Below are 19063 nucleotides of genomic sequence, written 5' to 3'. Positions count from 1 at the left end.
AAAGCATCTGCATTTGTACTGAGACACGGAATTCTAAATCAGTTGGCTACTTTCCAAACACATTCAAGAAATTTACTAAAAGTTGAGAAGCATGTTTGACTCTTTAAATGATTCTATATACTTTAATAGGCTCAGATGGTTCTTATTCTGAGAGGTGTGAGATGCTCCTTTTAAATTTCATGCTTGCATCAGCATACCTTGGCTAACGTTAGTATTTACTTGGGAAAACTGTCTCCTTTAAAAACAGTTTATTTTTGTCCTCTTCATGAGCATGCTTTGGTTTTAAAAATTATTTGTTTTTGGCAGAGAGCCTTGGAAATGTTTTTTGAACTCTAAATTTAAGCGTAATCTTAGACAGTTGGGTCGCGTTGAGTGATGTGCTAGGGTTGAGCGTGTGGACACACCCGTGTAGGTGCACAGTATGCTTTGTGCAACCAGCTACTGCCTCATTCCCCAGGGGTGAGGTGGGAATGTCTCTCTTTTTCTTTTTACAGTCATTTGGTTTTGGCTATGCTGGATCTTTGCTGCTGTGGCATGGGCTTCCTCTAGCTGTGAGAGCAGGGGCTCCTCTCCAGATGTGGTGTGCGGGCCTCTCGCTGTGGTGGCTTCCCTGGCTGTGGAGCACGGGCTCTTGGTACATCGGCTTCCGTACTTGCGGCCTGCAGGCTCAGTGGTTGTGGTGCATGTGCTTAGTAGGCCCACAGCAAGTGGGATCTTCCCAGACCAGGGATCAAACCCACGTCCCCTGCATTGGTAGGTGGATTCTTAACCACCGGACCACCGTGGACGTCCGAGGTAGAAATTTTTCCTTTCCCAAATCCTGGAGACCCTCCAATTATATTTACTTGGGGCAAGTGCTGCTACTCTTTGGTCTTATAACGGGTAAGCTTACTTGTAGATAGGGCCTTGGGAAACAAAAGATGATGATTAATCATTGGAGGCCAATCCACATTTGATAGGTTCAACAGGTTTCCGTGGAACCTGTCTAAGAAGATTGGGGGAACCTCTCTGTAGAATTTTCTTAGGTTGTCTATTAGGTAAATTGTAGTGTTGATATAAAAGCATAGCAGGAGCCTAACATACTTACTAGGGCTTCACTGGTGTTTCAGGGGTAAAGAATCCACCTGCCAACGGAGGAGATGCGGGAGACATGGGTTCAATCTCTGGGTCGGGAAGATCCACCTGAGAAGGAAATGGCAACCTGCTCCAGTATTCTTGCCTGGGAAATCCCATGGACAGAGAAGCCTGGAAGGTTACATTCCATGGGGTCGCAAAGAGTCAGATACGACTCGAGAGACTGAGCAGTCACATGCCTACAATGTATCTGTCACATATTTTGTAGGTGGTTAATATTTCTAGTTCACTTACTCACAGGGTGGTTTGCACTTGGCATTCAGAAAAGTAATTCCAAATTATAAAACTGTCTCTGTATAAAACTTGGGTGAAGTTAAAAATCTCTTTGTTTTCTTTACACAGTTTTTTTTTTAACCAGATGAAAATGTCAGCACTTGCACACTGTAAGGTGATGATGATGAAGAGATTATTTTTCAAAAATTATCTATGTTTTAAAGAATATAATTTGTACTTTTCTCTTTTTAAAATTGAAGTATAGTTGATTTAACATATCATGTTAATTTTTCCCATACAGCAAAGTGATTCCATAATACATTCTTTTTTATATTCTTTTCCATTATGGGTTATCACAGGATATTGAATAAAAAAATCATCTTTATTATGTGAAACTCTTAATTGAACTTGATGTTCAGGAATGACTAATGAGCATGGCAGTATTCTCCAGTTTTCCTCCCTGAAGAATCTCATGGACAGAGTTCATAGGATTACAGAGTTGGACATGACTGAAGCAACTTAACACATATGCACATAACATCCGCTACAGAAATGAAATGTTACTTTCCAAACACACTCACTTGTTCTTCAAAATGCATGTTGTTAGCTCTCATTACATCGCCAAGATGATGAGAAGGCTACATTTCAATTAAAGGAAACAGAAAACTTCTGGGTTGACAGAAGTGGGGCTGGCAATCTGAGGGCAAGGATGCTGTTTAACACAAGGAACTGGCATTTTCCTATTTCAGGAGCTAGTGACAATCCTCAGGAGTCTCTGAGACAGTTTTGAAGACACAGAGGAAGAGAATAAGGTTTGTACTATAATCGCTGCAACTCCACCCATTTGAGGGGTAGAGAGAAGCCTCCTTTCCATTGGGCTCTCAGGGAATATCTAATCACCACCAATCAGGGGAAGACAACCTCACATCATCCCCAAAGGGCTCTGATGTTTCATTTCAAACATACTATTTTACTTAACTTAGAATTATAGCTAGTTTTAAGTACTCGACTTTGGAAATCAATATGCATTCTAAAACAGTTGATTTCTTATTGTGCTCAGACTTTGCTCACTTAACAAATCCTCCAGTTTTAACTAAGAAGCTAGGATGGGTCTATGAAAGCTGCAAACATCTTGGAACAAGGTACAATCGTCAGTAACAAGGGGGACCCTTAAGACCAGGCAGTCATGGTGCAATTCTACTGTTCCTTCATTTCTCCACAGGGGCAGAATTCTCTGTCTTTGACCTCTTCCCACTTCTAGCTTCCTAGAAATCACCCAAATGCTCCACTGGCCCATCCTTACCATCTTCCTCTGACTTTCAATTGCATCTCTTAGCAAACTAAGACTCCGATCATAAATTTTCACCCCTGTTCAACCAATTTGTCTCCTGTTGATACAGAGCTCCAAGTTCAACACAGAATGGTAGAGTTGCCAGGCTGAGCAAATACAAATTCAGTTAATGAATTGCAGATAGACAAGGAGTCATTTTTCAAGTATGTCTTGAACAATACTGACCTATAAATTATTTCTAAAATACTTATTTCTAAAATAATCAGAAATTCACATTCTTCTTCAGGGCTCTGGGGAAAAAACAGTCATTACTCTTCCTGGAAGTGTTTCCATCTTTTGTTCAGTGTTTCTGTACGTCTTCTACCATGTTCCATGGAGCTTCCTGGGTAGAGTTCATGTCAGACCCATCAATCCATCATCACTTTGTCCTTCTTTCTTCACTTTTCTAAACTTTTTTTTATCCTTCTCTTCTACCTCCCATGGCACTCTGATTGATGGTGAATGTTCATTCATTTATAGACCATGACAATGTGCCAGGGACCACCGTGTAGAGGGGGACTAGAAAGTTAAATCTGCTCATCATCTTGATCTTCTAAACTGTGAACACACTGACACCATTTCTGGGTTTTTTTTTCAAAGGCAGAAAGAAAGTTGTCCATATTGTTCCTAACACCATTCTCATTTCTGCTCCCTCTGAACATCTAGAGGGTTAACTGTGACTCGGTTTATGGAAACTCACACAACTAGGTAAGACGGAGAAAAGCATGAAATGCAGTAGGTACTGTTCAGCACTTACTACCTACTTACCAGATGATGGAGGTGTAGATTTTCTGGAACTAGGTACTATGTCACCCAAACTGGATGATGAATTTCCTCCTGATTTACTGGAGTAAAGCAAAAGTTTATATTACAACTGACACTTATTTCAGAGATGAAGACATTTGTACTGCTCAATAAACATGATGATTACTCATTATGTTTTTTATTGAACTTTAAATCTGCCTTGCCTCCAAGGAGGCAAAGAGTAATTTCCCAGTGGGCTCCTGAAGTGCTTGAAACAATTGTGTCAAGGTCTCTGTTTCAGATTCAAGGCTTAATTTGAAAAGGCCCCGAGAGACTGAGGAAAACTAGGGTACCTGCTGCACCCAACAAACCCTCTGCCAGGATCGCAAATGGATTAAGAGCAAAGATTTCCTGTTTCTCATTTTCAAGACTCTTGGAAGCAATGCATAGAACCCACAGGCTAACACCCAAACTTGTTTCTTTTTCACTGGGTTCCTACTCCTTTTTCTTGTACACCAGAAGCAGCTTGCTTCTTTTTTGTGTACCAAGATGTACAGTATTCAAGTATTCATGAGCAATCTATTAAAAAAAAAAACCCAGCAACACAGCAATAATAAAATTTGCCAACCTCTAAAACAGTGGTCCTCAACCTTTTTGGCATCAGGGACCAGTTTTGTGGAAGACAATTTCTCCAAGGAACAGAGGGTGTGGATTGGTTTTGGATAATTCAAGTGTGTTACATTTACTGAGCTCTTTGAGCAGGAGATGGAGCTCAGGAGGTAATTCAAGTGATGGGGAGTGGCTGTAAATATAGATGAAACTTCACTTGTGTGCAGCTCACCTTCTGCTATGGGACCTGGTTCCTGATGGGCCGGGGATACTGGTTCATGGCCTGAGGGTTGGGGATCCCTTCTCTAAAAGACACTTGAGAGAGCATGACAGTGTTCCATGATTTAACTCTCAGAGTATACCTTGAACATTTCTCAAACATGGCTAACATGGAGGGTTCAACTTGGCTCATTTAGGAATGATCTGAACTTCAGAACTACCAAATTCTAAAGTTTGATCTGAGACTTGCTTTAGTTTCTTAGAAACTCTGGAGTTAATATAAGATCAGTGGCATTGATGTTTTTACCAGTGACTTGCATGCAAAATGATACACTACATGACCCCCTCACAGAGGTGGAGGGAAAGGAATATTTTAAAAGAGTGACATGGAATTTCAGTGAGACAATCTTATGGCCAAATGTTTATTATCATTGCCAAGCCCAGGTCTAGTGGACATAATCTGCCACAGTGTCTATGTATCCAAGAGTGAGATTTTGTAAATATTTACATATGTTTAATATTTTATGAATATTCATAAGAAAATATAAATTCCACTAAAATACCAGTGACAGGCTGAATTTTGTTGCTACCATCCTGGCATTTTAATGTGTAAAAAAGATAAACATCAAAGCTTTAAGCAACCACCAGAAGGCCTCTGTGGCTTTTTAAGGTTCTTAAAAGATACCCTAGCATGTTTAACAAGGACACCAGACACCTTGTAAAAGTAGTTTAGAGAAGCCATTTCTGGCAGTTATTTAAAAATACCCATTAGCAAGACCAAAACATTTTCTTCCAGAAGTTTTTTTTTTTCCCTAAACTATTAAGTCTTTGAATTTTCATAACAATCAAAGTATTATTTGAGTTGTGTAAAACTGTGGCAAACAGTGCGAAGAGCCAAAATGTTCAGAATGCAAATTTGCCCTTCACGTTTAATTCCATAAAAATGTCATGTTCTTGAGCCAGGCTCCAATTCTACTGCTTTTGATTTCTGTGGATTTTTTTTTAATCACTTATAAATCTGAGTTTTATAATACTGCTGAATTCTAGCTATGCCCTCAAAACAAAAGTATATTTAAAATGTTTGGAGACAAATGTAAAAACCTCTGAATAAGAAAACAAGAAAACAATATTTTCACCTACTTAGGCAAAAAAAGAAAAAAAAAATACTAGTGAATGAAGATGGATGTTCCAAACCACAAAGCATCTTATATTTGACCTGTATGTGGGCATAGAAACATAGAAACAGATAAAATATAAACTTCAGGAAACAAAAGCTTAGCGGTTTGCATTTAAGAAAAGACTTGCGTATATCACATCCTTTCACTGGAAAAAGCAAATCGTGTTCCTGTACTTGTCTGCAAGGGGGTCATTTTCACATTTACTCCGTATTCGAGGAGCCCTTCTAATGATTCTAGTGAAGGGCAAACAGCCTTAAGACTCCTAGGAAAAAAGATCATTTGGCCCCAGCTTATTACATAACTCATCTAATTGCTATCTGCAAGGACAGTTTTAACTGCTTTCTTACCGAGTTCTCTTTAAGTGTTAAGCAGTGGGTAGAACTGAAAATTGAGTTTCTTAAGTGAAAGTGAAACTCAGAGACCACAAGAGCTGCTCCTTGCTGGTCTCTGAGACTGTCGTTTCTAAAACATCTTCCTACCATGCCAGGCAGCTCCAGATACTGGGATTAGTTACCATGACTGCTTGATGCCAGAGTATTTTCAGCAAGATTAGGACTTCAGAATCTCCCCTGCACTAAAGCCTGAATTTAATACGCTATGACCCTAGCTCTTTTCTTTCCTTCATGGTAACACTTAATTTGATTCTCTCTCGTAGAGGATGAAAATGAGAGGCTGGGTGATGTTTTTAAAACACAGGATTTGTAATGCTCTCAGTAAACCGTATCACCAGTCTGAACTAAAACAGCCCGAGAGTTATAAAATACTAGTGAATGGAGACGGATGTTCCAAACCACAAAGCACCTTCTATTTGACTTGTTTGTGGGCACTCAAAAGAAATTCTTGCTGACACTAAAATATGGTCATTGACAATGGCTTTCGCATCATTATAGAAACGAATACAATGTAAGTTTTCTAACACAAAATAAAGATTGGAGATTACAGTAACCAACGGTTCATGAATGATAGTACAGACTGAACTCTGACACAAAAACTTGATGTTTTTCTCCTACCTGGAGTAGAATTTCCCTTGCTTGGCTCTCTGTTCATGCTGTAGCCTCATGTTTTCTAGCTTGACTGGGCTTGGAATGAATCCGATTTCACAGCCTTCTTTAACCAATCGCCCTATCCACCAGTCATTGTTAAATTTCTAAACAAAAAAACCAAAGTTGTTCAGATCAGTGCACAGAAGTTAAATGAATCTTCACATCCTTTCTCTTCTCGGTTAACTTTTTTCAATGGAGAGAAATATTATGGCAATTACAGAGAACTCTGCCTCAAATATCACAAGTCAAGAAACCTGTAGGTTCACGTGTTGAGTATGCGAAAAATGAAGTATTTTCAGGATGCTCAACAAGCCATCTCTGGCTTGACTCTGCCTTCACTTTCCTGACCGTGAGATTTTCCTGAATTCATTGCAGCTGCTGGCACCATGAGGAGGGTAAACTCTTCCTATTCAAAGATTAACAGCTCTTCCTGACAAGAGACCACTAGGAACTAGGGAATGTTACAGTAAGTCTTCCTCTTGTATAATCAGAGTAGTTAGAAGTATTATGAGTGAAAAATACTGACATTCACCTGAAATACCTGATGTCAGAGCAAAATGTATCTTTGTTGCAAACAGGTTTATAATGACCACAATCTGGTGTTCACAAATGATTTCTCGACTTATGTGAATGTTGGTAATTTCTCTCTTGTGCCTGGAATATTTATCCTATACCTTTAGGATCTGGTTTGATGTCTCTCAAATGAATAGTATTTTCCAAGCCTGTTCTTGAACATTTCTGTCAGCTACAAACTGGCACTTGTCATCTACCTCTGCAAGGACTAAATCATGTGCTGCTCCAGCCACTGACCTTCAACACTCCCTGAAAGGCGTTCAGGGTGGAGAGCAGAAATGAGGCACTCTGTGCTTTGAAAAAAACTGGCAGAACAGGTCTTCAGATAGATATTTTCAGGAGCTGATTTTATGAGCCTAATTCTTACATCTTCTCATATCTAGAAAAGCACTAAAGTTCTGCATGACGATGACTGAAACCTTCTGCAAAAATATGTGCTTGATTGCAAACACTCCTCCTTCACCAAAATCACATAGATGCTGGCGTTCTCCCCTGCCTCTTTGGAGCAGTTTCTCAGAGCTATCCAAGGTGCTGTCTCCTGGGCCATAGGCCTCATTTTGGCCCAAACAAAACTTAATTCGGAACTCTTATGTTGTGCTTTTTTTTCTTTCTTTTTTAAAGTCAGCATTTCAAAGAAGAAAATCCATTCTGTTTTTCTTTTCTTTCTCTAAGTATCAGCCCTTGGGATGGGAGCCTGGATTCACCTAACTTTCTGTTGTAAAGTGAAAGTTAAGGCTTGTTGTACTTCTGAGAATTTTTTCTGTTTTTCCTTCCTAGCCAAGGGACTTCCTTCCCTGGTGGCTCAGATGGTAAAGAATCTGCCTGCAATGCAGGAGACCCAGGTTCAATCTCTGGGTTGGGAAGATCCCCTGGAGAAGGGAATGGCTACCCACTCCAGTATTCCTGCCTGGAGAATCCCACGAACAGAAGAGCCTGGTGGGCTACAGTCCAATGGGGTCACAAAAAGTTGGATACGACTGAGCGACTGACACTTCAACTTTCAATTTTTCCTAGCTGAATAGAAATAACAGCTCTTTTGAAAAGTTAAAGAAATGGTAGCCTCTATATTCTCTAGGCTCTTTCAATGGCAGTCATCACCTCTTTTGCTCATAGCCTTTAGTGCCTGAGCAGTTACATTGACATATGCTCCCTAGGACACGCTGTTCCCTAGATGGAAGTATTCCAATGGTAAAATTCCTACAGGTTCAAGAGTCTCACGCTTACAGCCTGAGAACATCATGGAGGGGAAATCTCTGGCAGAGCTGGCTTTGATAAATGTTGACTCAAAATAAACCTTAATTAAGAGTGAATTTTTTCCAATTTACAGATTGAGTCATTGTTAACAGAAAGTGGAGGCTTTTGGCGTGGAGGAAAAGGGATGTTCCTGATATCTATTTCTTGTCTCATTGGCTCTAATTCCATCCATGTCTCCTTCCCCTACAGCAATTCACCACCAAAGAAGGAGAAAGTGCACCAGCGCTCTGAGTTTAGACCTTGTTAGCAGAGAGGAGAGACCGTGAATTCTAGATACTATTATTAAACTCTCCCCAGATGCTTAAACTTGGGACATGAGAGGCAAATGACACATGGTCAAGGTTAAACATTAAAAGAAAAAGTACAGGTTAAGTATAAAAAAAGGCCCATCTACTCCAGTGGTTCTCGATTTCTGGGTCACAGAGCCCGGGGGAGCCTTGAGGTTATTCCAAGAAGCCTGTGACTCTTTTCTTCTTTAAAAAGACTATATTTATTTTGGAAAAGGTTGAGAGGCACTGATTTCATGTGTATGTTATATAATCACGGCTATACACGTGCTATTTTTCATAGCAATGAGAAGTAAGAAATGATGCTTCAAGGTAAAAAAAAAGTCATGCAGCTAGAAATTGCAGTTACTCTCCTTACTTCCTTAACATGCAGAAAATCTTTTGCTTCAAATGAGATGGCCATGCCTGGCACGGGAACATCGTCTTCGTGGGCTGCACTGTAGCTGACATTTGTCCGAACTGCAAATGCAACGGGCTTTGTCTAAAATGGAAAAAGGGGGAAAAAATAAAAAAAGAAACAAGTGTTCCTTCTCTTTACCCCTCAAAATACAAACATACACAGAATAACGGATGTCACAGTTGTTGTTTTTCCTCGATTTGGTTCTTTATCACAAAATACCATCTTAGTATTTGCAACATGGGAAACCTTTGGGCGCTCAGCCACATACACCCATTTCTGAACTAGAAAAAGGCCATTGTGCTTTATGAAAGCACTCCAAGCAATGAAAGTAAAGATGAACTACTGAAATATGTGTTTGCAACATAAAAACTTGTAACAAATGGAAATCAAGAAACATACACAGGGTTGAAATGCCAAGTTCTTGTGTTTCAGTGAAAAAGACTTGGCCACTGCCATATACACCCCCAAATCTACTTTAATTAATAATAGAAGATGGAACTTCCCTAGTGGCCCAGTGGTTAAGAATCCATCTTCCAATGCAGGGGACTCTGGTTTGATCCCTGGTTGGGGAACTAAGATCCGACATGCCATAGGGCAACTAAGCCCTCACGCCACAACTAAGACCCAATGCAGCCAGAAATTTAAAAAAAAAAATTTTTTTATGACATAATTCCAAAACATACTATGTTTTGCATGAAGAAAGAACCAAGGACTAGATCTTATGACTATTAAAAACCATATTCATGGCTGCTGGGTATCATGAAAGCAATGACTTTCTATTTTAATATTTGTCCTCCTTGAGTTTTCTCAGTCACTAAAGATGGTAACATTCAGTAAGTTATTTTTCATTATTTGATGCTTCACAAATTTACAGATACATTTTGTCCTCTATCAAGCAATACCTGCTTAATCACAAGGTTAAAAAAAAAAACCAAAAAACCAGGTAAACTCAGAAATAGTGAAAAGAGGTATTGCTCTAACTAGCACTGGGTTTCTTTCACAATGTGGGCAAGTGGATTTCTTCTGAGCTGTTTCTCCCTATTCAAAGAGCTCTTCATCAGGACTGCTCATGAAGGATGAGGGGGAACTGGAATAGAAAGAACCCATCTTCACTTCTGAATTTTCCATAGTTAATCTGTTCTAGCTGACTACTGTCTGGGTGAGGACTGAGTTTAGAACAGCCATGGTTACGTAGATTCATCCACAATATGCAGAAAGGAGGTCCAGGTTCTAGATAAAGGCACAGTAGACAGGAAGGAGACTGAAAGACGTGAAATCCAATTCGTGACATCCATTACGAATTTTAATAATAGAAGAGGGCTATTCCTCGTACGGAAATATGAACTTTAAAGAAGAACAGTAAAAGTTGCCTAATAGTTCAAGCACTGAAACACAATCCTGTTTTTAAAAAAATTATTTAGTTTTACCTGGAGGATAACTGCTTTACAATGTTGTGTTGGTTTCTGCTGTATAACAACTGGAAACAGCCATAGGTATACATATGTCCCCTCCCTCTTGAGCCTCCCTCTCTCCCCACCCACCCCTCTAGGTCATCGCAGAGCACTGAGCTGAGCTCCCTATGCTAAACAGCAGCTTCTCACTAGCTAGCTATCTTACATGTGGTAGTCTATATATGTCAATGTGTGACAATGTGAATGGTATTTCAGGGGGAAAATGGAAATATAATTTTAAATAATATGTAAATTTGTTTCCCATAGCTATAACCATAATTCATATCCAATTCATACCTAATCCATATCCAGTTCTTAAAGTAACATAGCAGTTTTTCATGTCATACACTTCTTTTTACTCTACCATTTAAAAAATTACCTCGATAATTCAACCCCTTTTTCGACATATAGGTTTAGAGGTTTTTTTTCATTATGATAAATATTCTGCTTTGAAAAATCTTTGTACAAAATGCCTCTTTCTATTTAGGATTCTCTCCTTGGGATAGATTCCCAGAGGTAGCATGAGTAAGCCATGAGTTATCAAGACCTTTTAAAATTCTCTTCCAAACTACTGTCCAAATGGGCTCTGCCATTTTAATCTGCAACCAGCAGTATATGTTGGTGCCCTTTTCTCTAAGATGCAGTTTTAATTAGACTCAGTTTTACTACTAGAAATAGGATTTTCTTGGGTATAATCAATCCACTATTGGAGAGAGTTTCTGATCCCTAAAATATAAATTCAAGATTTTTTTTTTTTTTAATGACACCATCTCTCATCTCTCTCAGGGACTTCTTAAAAATTCCTTGGAGGATACAGAATTTAAGTGTAGCGCATGCAAGCACATACACACATATATATTTAAACCACTGGAAGACCTAAATTTTAAATGTACAACTGTATAAAGGATCCCATGAAAATTTCTTCTCTTTTTCCCAATGACCAACTTTTCAGACACTGGAGTGGTAGGAAGAGGGAACGCTGAGAAAAGAAAAAGAGGTGGTGAAGGCTAGCCTATAATTATCAGGGCAACAGATGATGATTTTATGTTCTTAGATTAAGATTACAGTTCAGAGTGTGACTCCCCTACCTGGCTCTCCTCCTACGACCAACCATGCTTCCCTTAGATAAGAAGCTTTACACAGCAAGCCGTATAGGAGCCCAGCTGGCAGGTTCAGGGGGATGGATTGTGGGCAGTTCTGAGGCCACAGGACTTGATTTTTCCCACAACCTAAAGAAGCTCCATTGGCACCTTGGAAGCCTGGCCCATGGAAGCCCCTAAGCGCCGGTCAGAGATACGTTTTAAGTTTACAGCAGGAGCAATTATTATTTTTTCATAGTCTTCTAGAGTCGCTAGACCTAAGGCTGTCAGAAAATAATTATTGTTAAGTAGGAGATCATTACCTAAAAAATCTCTTTGGATCCAGCAATTCCACTTCTGGGGATATATCCAAAGAAAACAAAACAACTACGTCAAAGAGATATCTAGACTCTTATGCTCATAGCAGCATCATTCACAATAGTCAGGACATGGAACCATCCTAAGTGTCCACCAACAGATGAACGGATAATAAAGATGTGAGATACGCATGCACACACGCAGGAATACTATTCAGCCATGAGAAAGAAGGAGATCCTGCCTTTTGCAACAACATGGATGGACTTGGAGGGCATTAGGCTAAGTCGCTTCAGTCGTGTCCAACTCTGTGCGACCCCATAGACGGCAGCCCGCCAGGCTCCCCCGTCCCTGGGATTCTCCACGCAAGAACACTGGAATGGGGTGCCATCTCCTTCTCCATGGAGGGCACTAGGCTAAGTGAGATAGAGAAAGACGGTCTGCTCTCACTTACACGTGGAAGCTCTAAGACAAAACAAAACCCCCCAATCTCTGGTCATGAAGGAGGATAAAACAAATTATCACAGCTTTATGGCTTTCTTTTGAGCTTGCCTCCCAAACAATAACTTAATGAGTTAAGAGTGAAGCTAATCATTTTAATGGCTACAACAATGTTTACATACAGTTAATTAAAAATGTGCTGATGATGGAATATTTACTGTTAAAAAGCAAAATGAAATTCAAATAAGAATAAAAATAGAATTCTCATAATGATTAATCATAACTTGAACTTTCAGGCATCAATTTCTTCATTTCTTAATAATTTCTCAATGCATTTTATTAATGTAAATAGCAAATTGTGTTTTTCCATTTTCATTCAGAGACCATTAATAGTTAATAACATATAAGGGTAATCCATAGTTTGTTTTCAAGTCTACAATGGATTTTTCTTAAATAGTAAGGACTTCCAACTTGAGATATTTTTTAAAGAAACTGAAAAGTGTAAAGAGTTTAAATGACCCAGATGTCTATTATAAGAGACTGCAGAAAAGAGAGCTTAAAATTTTAATGAGTTTCTGATCCATTTTCTTGTACATAATAATTTCCTATAAAACTTGCTATGCTTTTCTATGATTTTAAATGACTCAGGTAGGACTGTAACCATTGAGTCTTACAATGGAATTACTCAGACAAAGATATGGTGAGGTACTTTCAGAAATAAGATCAGAGCTATCTGCTTTATTAATACTTGCCTATCATTGACCTTTCAAAAAATCTTTGGTAATTTATTATAAAGTATCAAAGGTAGTCTGAGAATTCTTTAATAGCAAACCAAAGCAAACCACAGTGATAAAAAGAATGTAACAACCATTTATGTATCCTGATAACTGAACACTGAATCAGACTGAATAAGCAAATAATCACAGATTTGTCATAAAATAGAATTTACATATGTAGTTAACTGATTTGAGAAATTCAAGTTTCCTGTCTAAAATGGATTAATTTAATGAATATTTATTAAGTACATGCTTACTATCTCAGGTTCTTACCCTCACAAAGATTAACCTATACTCTGGTAGAGGAGATATCATAAGTAAGATAGTTGATGATTTCAAATAAGGAATAGAGTAAAACAAAGTTATATGAATAGAGTGGCCACGAGCAGAAGATGGACTGGCAGTGTGAAATAAGGTGTTTAGGGAAAGCCTCTTTTGAGTTTTCAGTTATCTCTTTATCCATCCACCCACCCACCACCCATCCATCTATCCATTATTTATGTGCCAGGCACTGTTTTGGACAGTTGGATTATATCAATGACCAACAGAAACTAAGATTCCCGGCCCTCTAAGGGCTTACGTTCTAGAGGGGGAGAGACAGACTATAAATAATAGACATAATAATCAAATAAAGTATAGAACATGTTAGAGACAAATTCTGTGGAAAACATGGTAGGGAAAGCCAGGGTGCCAGGTAACGGGGCAGGGACAATTTTCCATGGTAGTATACGTAGCCTGCCTTGAGGAGGTAACATTTGGAGAAAAGCATGAAGAGGTGAGAGAATCCAGGTGCCTGAACTCCAGGCAGAGGGAAGAGCCAGTGCAGAGGCCCTAACGTGGGAGCAGCTCAGAGGAGCTCGGACAGGACAAGGGGCTCAGAGTGGCTGAGTGGAGGGGGCCAGGGAAGCTAGCCAAAGATGAGGTCAGAGCTCTCAGGTGATACCTGACTGTGTAGCTCAGAGTCAAGACGCGTGGCTTTTATTCTAAGTGAGATGAAAATCAGTGGAGGGTTGTCAGCAGAGGAGTGATGTGGTCTGACAAGTTAAAAGGACTGTGATGGCTATTGAACTGAAAAGAAGATTTGGGGACTTTGAAGTAAAAACAGGGGAAATAAGTTGGAGATGCTCACAGTAACTCGTGTGGAGAGATGAAGGTGGTTAAATCAGAGCAGCAGCAATGGAAGTGATTAAAAAAAAAAAAGGTCCAATTCTGCATATGTTTTCAAAGTAGAATCAACTAAATCTATCTATCTGCTGATAGAGTTGATAAGGGTGTGAAAGAGAGCCGACAATGATGCCAAAGGCTTTGGGTCTGAGCTATGAGAAGGATAATGTACTCATCAGGTGATACACAGGGGAGGCTAAGTGCACAGGAGGCGAAAATAAAAAATTTTACATTTCCTTTAAATCGAAGTATAGTTGACTTACAACATTATATCAGTTCCAAGTGTGCAATTAGTGATTCAATATTTTTATAGATTATACCAAAGTTTTACATGTTTTGAATGTGTAAAGCTTGAGCTGATATGAAACATTCAAGTAGAATTTGGAAGAGGGCTCGAGGTCTGAAAGTTTGACAGAAAGATCTGGGCTAAAGATACAAGGTGGCAGGGACTTCTCTGTCAGTCCAATCGTTAAGACTCTGTGTTTCCACTAAAAGGAGCATGAGTTCAAGCCCTGCTCAGGGAACTAAGATCCTCCATGTCTTGTAGCACGGTCAAAAAAATAAAATAGATATAAGTTGGTAAGTCTGGATGATACTGCCAAGGAAATCAACATACGTGAGGGCACTCCAACGACAAGAGTGCCTCAGCTTCCAAAGAGTGGGGAACAACTGCAAAGTGGAGAGTGACTCCTGGTTTCCAGGAGGTGAGTGTCTCGAGGAGCGGGAAGTGGTCAGCTGGGTCAGATACTGCTCATCAGTCAAATACTGAATGCTGGCACCTGCCATATGGATTCACAACCTGGAGGTTGTTATTGACAAGAGCCCACTTGGCTGCTTGCTGGACATAAAGTCATACTGGAGTTAAAAGAGATTAAAAGGAGAAGAACTGGATACAGTAAGTACAGACAATTCTTTTAAGGAATTTTTCAACAAAGGGAAGAAATAAATGGGGTGACTCGTAGGAAAAGTGAGTCAAGATTTTTTTTTTTCATTTAAAGTAGGAGAAATAACAAAAATCAATACTGATGGGAATGAGTCAGTAGAGAGGGAGAAAAAAAATGTGATGATCTTTGAACCAAAGGACAGAAGTGCTAGAACACTGTTTTCGCTTTGGCAGAGGAGGCAGTGAGATCCAGTCTATAAGTGGAGGACGGGCCCCCGACAGAGGCAAGGAGGCAGCATGATCAAGGGCAAATTCTGGCCACAGAGGTGATGCGATATCCTCTCTAATTGTTTTCCTTTCCCAGTGGAACAGGAAGGTGGGAGTAAAGACAGGGCAGAAGGTATTGGAGGTTTTAGAAGGGAAGAAAAAACTCAGTGAAGTAATCCAGAGTGTGGAAGACTAAATGAACAAGGGAAGTAACTATGGTGGGACCGCCAAGCAGGACTAAAGCCCACTTGAGAGTCAAGGTCATGGATTTATAGGAAGCTAGCCATGCCATGTGGGAATGTCATGAGCACCATCACAGAGATAACAGATTTAAAACCACTGTCCCTCAGCTTTAAAAGATCATGGCCTTAATGACCTACTGCATAGCACAGGGAACTCTGCTCTATGTTATGTGACAGCCTGGATAGGAGGGGAGTTTAGGGGAGACTCAGTTCAGTTCAGTTCAGTCGCTCAGTCGTGTCCGACTCTCTGCGACCCCATGAATCGCAGCATTCCAGGCCTCCCTGTCCATCACCAACTCCTGGAGTTCACTCAGACTCGCGTCCATCGAGTCAGTGATGCCGTTCAGCCATCTCATCCTCTGTCGTCTCCTTCTTCTCCTGCTCCCAATCCCTCCCAGCATCAGAGTCTTTTCCAATGAGTCAACTCTTCACATGAGGTGGCAAAAGTACTGGAGTTTCAGCTTTAGCATCATTCCTTCCAAAGAAATCCCAGGGTTGATCTCCTTCAGAATGGACTGGTTGGATCTCCTTGCAGTCCAAGGGACTCTCAAGAGTCTTCTCCAACACCACAGTTCAAAAGCATCAATTCTTCGGCGCTCAGCCTTCGTCACAGTCCAACTCTCACATCCACACATGACTAGACACAATGTATATGTATGGCTGAGTCCCTGTACTGTCCCCCCGAAACTATCACAACACTGTTAACTGGCTATATTCCAATATAAAATATAAAGTTGAAAAAAGATAATGGCCTTAAAACTACCATTCTCCATCTTGTTTTGAATGTTCTACAGCAATTTCATAGATGTGTCTATTACAGTATATATACAAATAAAGTTTATATATTTGGGAACATTTTAACCTACTTTCCCGAGATGATCTTTCAACTAGGTTATAACCCTTTTCAGGTAAATGATTTATATTCCTATTTATTTTTTATGCCAGCCTCCAAGCCTTTACCAAAGTGCTAGGTACACATTAATAATGGTTAAAGGACTGAACTCAAGGATTGATTCCTTTCTGTTAGAGGAATCAATCATCAGGAGCTTATCCAGCACCTACTCCAGGCAGAGTTCTGTTACCATGGTTCCAGGGCCCACAAAAATCGAACGGATGAATCATTATGGAACTAAGGCTGGTCTCATTAGGATTTTGTTTTATATGATTAATATGCATATATATAAGTGCAAGTGTACATATATATTTATGAAATTGAAAATAGCTATCTTAACTAAGAATCAAGCAAAGAAGCAAATATTTAAAACAAAATTTGAAATTGTATCTCCTTAAACACCACTGAAATGAGTTACAATCCTGATATGTTAAATTTATTTATAAAGAAAAAGATAAGGAATATCTGATTTTTCCCTTTTTCATAGTTGATTAAAAAGTAGATAAGCTCTTGCAAAAGTGTTTTGGGGAGTGAATAATGGTAATCCTTAAAATATTATATTCACCTTACAAAACTGAATTGAAATACATTATTTCTGAATGCTGACATCAGGCAGTACTCAAAGTTACAAAATCAATGTACGTGGTGAAGATCAGAATAATAATGATACATAGATCTATCTTTCTAGGTAGGAAGATGTATAGCACCTTTCCCATTTGTTTATCAGAGAGCTCATCACTTTGGATCTGAGGTCATATAAAAGATTAATTACCAGTCACCAGGAAAAGCAACCATCCAATAGATAAATTTACCAAAGGAGAAAGTGAAAGTGAAGTTGCTCAGTCGTGTCCGACTCTCTGTGACCCCATGGACTGTAGCCTACCACGCTCCTCCATCCATGGGATTTTCCAGGCAAGAGTAATGGAGTGGGTTGCCATTTCCTTCTCCAGGGGATCTTCCCAACCCAGGGATCGAACCCGGGTCTCCTGCATTGTAGGCAGACGCTTTACCGTCTGAGCCCCCAGGGAAGTCATCAAAGGAGAAATTCTATACAAAGAAGAGAGACAATATCTGCAATTTTGGTGCAGTCTGCCATCATTCAGTATTAGTAAAGCCTCCTCTGGACCTCCCTGGTAGAGCAGTAGGTAAGAATCCACCTGCCAATGCAGAAGACACGGGTTCCATCCCCGGTCCGGGATGATTCCATATGCCACGGGGCAACTAAGTCTCATGCCACAGCAACTGAGCCCGTGCTCTAGAGCTGGGGAGCCAGAGCTACTGAGCCCCTCCACCACAACTACTGAAGCTCGCACGCCCTGTAGTCTGTGATCTGTAAAAAGACAAGCTACAACAATGAGAAGCCCAGGCACCACAACTGGAGGGTAGCTCCCGCCTGCCCCACTAGAGAAAAACCTGCGTGCAGCAATGAAGACCAGCGCAGCCATAAAGATAAAACTCCGCTTTCAATAAAAGTGTACTGGCTTCATTTCCCCTGTGGAGCTGTCTCTCCCGAGAACGGCATCTTCAAAAGGCAGTGCAGCTCCTCCAGGTCACCAGTGAAGACACCAATATGGCGAAAAAGTGCTGCACTTTATTTATTCTGGGTTATAAAATAGTCTCCCAGCCTGAGAAGAAAGGTGAAGTCGTTTTCAATTAAGTCAGCCTCTTAAGAAGAACAGAACTGTCTATATTCAATTTTACTATTGATTAGTCTTACCAAGCAGGAGAACTGTAGTTCTTAAGTTATTTAGAATCTCATGGTATAAATTCAGGAGCAAGCGAGTTTTATTTTAGGCGTGTTGTACAGGAAAAAAAAAAAAAAAAAGAAGAAGAAGAAGAAAAAACTAAAATGCCTAAATTTGTTTTCTCTTTAGTTGTTATGGACTCGTGTTTGCTTAGAGATGGTCATAAGAGTGTGGCCCTAATCCGATGGGACTGCCATCCTTAGAAGAGAAAGAGGAGACCCCAGAGGCTCAGAGGAAAGGCCATGTGAAGACACAGGGAGAAGGAGGCCGCCTACAAGCCAAAGAGAGAGGCCTCACCAGAAACAGTCTGTGATCAGAACTCTGAGAATACCCATTTCTGCTGCTGAAGCCATGCAGACGATGCCATTTTGTTATGGGAGCCCAAGAAGACTAAACAGCTGCCTTAAGCAAATCAATATGGAGGGTGGTCTATATTGTTAATGAAAAACACAAGTTTAATCTACATTATTTTGATATCAAAGTCATTTGCAACCAAAGATTACTTCATTATCCAAAATTCCTATATACTTTTCAGAGAAAACTAGGAAAATGTCAAGTCTATCGAAATTCACTCCTTGGGACTTCCGTGGTGGTCCAGTGAAGAATCTCTCCCTTGCAACACAGGGTACGTGGGTTCAATCCCTGGTCGGGGAATGAAGATCCCACATGCCATGGAGCAAGTAAGCCCGTCCACAACTACTGAGTCTGTGTGTCACAACCTGAGCGTCTGTGCACTGCAAGGAAGGATCCTGCAGGATGCCACGAAGATTCCAGGTGCTGCCACTAAGACCCAGACCAGCCAAACAGATAAATACTAAAAAAAA

At 40.0% G+C, this 19063-nt stretch overlaps 1 protein-coding gene across 5 annotated transcripts in view; it reads right to left on the bottom strand.

Moving 5' to 3' along the window:
• Positions 1-19063, bottom strand: part of CACNB2 (calcium voltage-gated channel auxiliary subunit beta 2) — a 422671-nt gene that overhangs the window by 39424 nt on the left and 364184 nt on the right. For all 5 annotated transcript variants that reach the window (XM_068986884.1, XM_068986886.1, XM_068986885.1 and 2 more), the window contains 3 exons: positions 8943-9065; positions 6438-6574; positions 3446-3522 (listed from right to left, as the gene is read on the bottom strand). In XM_068986884.1, the coding sequence (XP_068842985.1) occupies positions 3446-3522; positions 6438-6574; positions 8943-9065 (337 nt within the window). The remainder of the gene's footprint in view (positions 1-3445; positions 3523-6437; positions 6575-8942; positions 9066-19063) is intronic.

The sequence above is a fragment of the Capricornis sumatraensis genome, chromosome 15, assembly GCF_032405125.1.
Source record: "Capricornis sumatraensis isolate serow.1 chromosome 15, serow.2, whole genome shotgun sequence".
Classification (NCBI taxonomy): domain Eukaryota; kingdom Metazoa; phylum Chordata; class Mammalia; order Artiodactyla; family Bovidae; genus Capricornis; species Capricornis sumatraensis.
The sequence above is the reverse complement of the archived record's forward strand: the minus strand, read 5'-3'. Positions and strand labels throughout refer to the sequence as shown.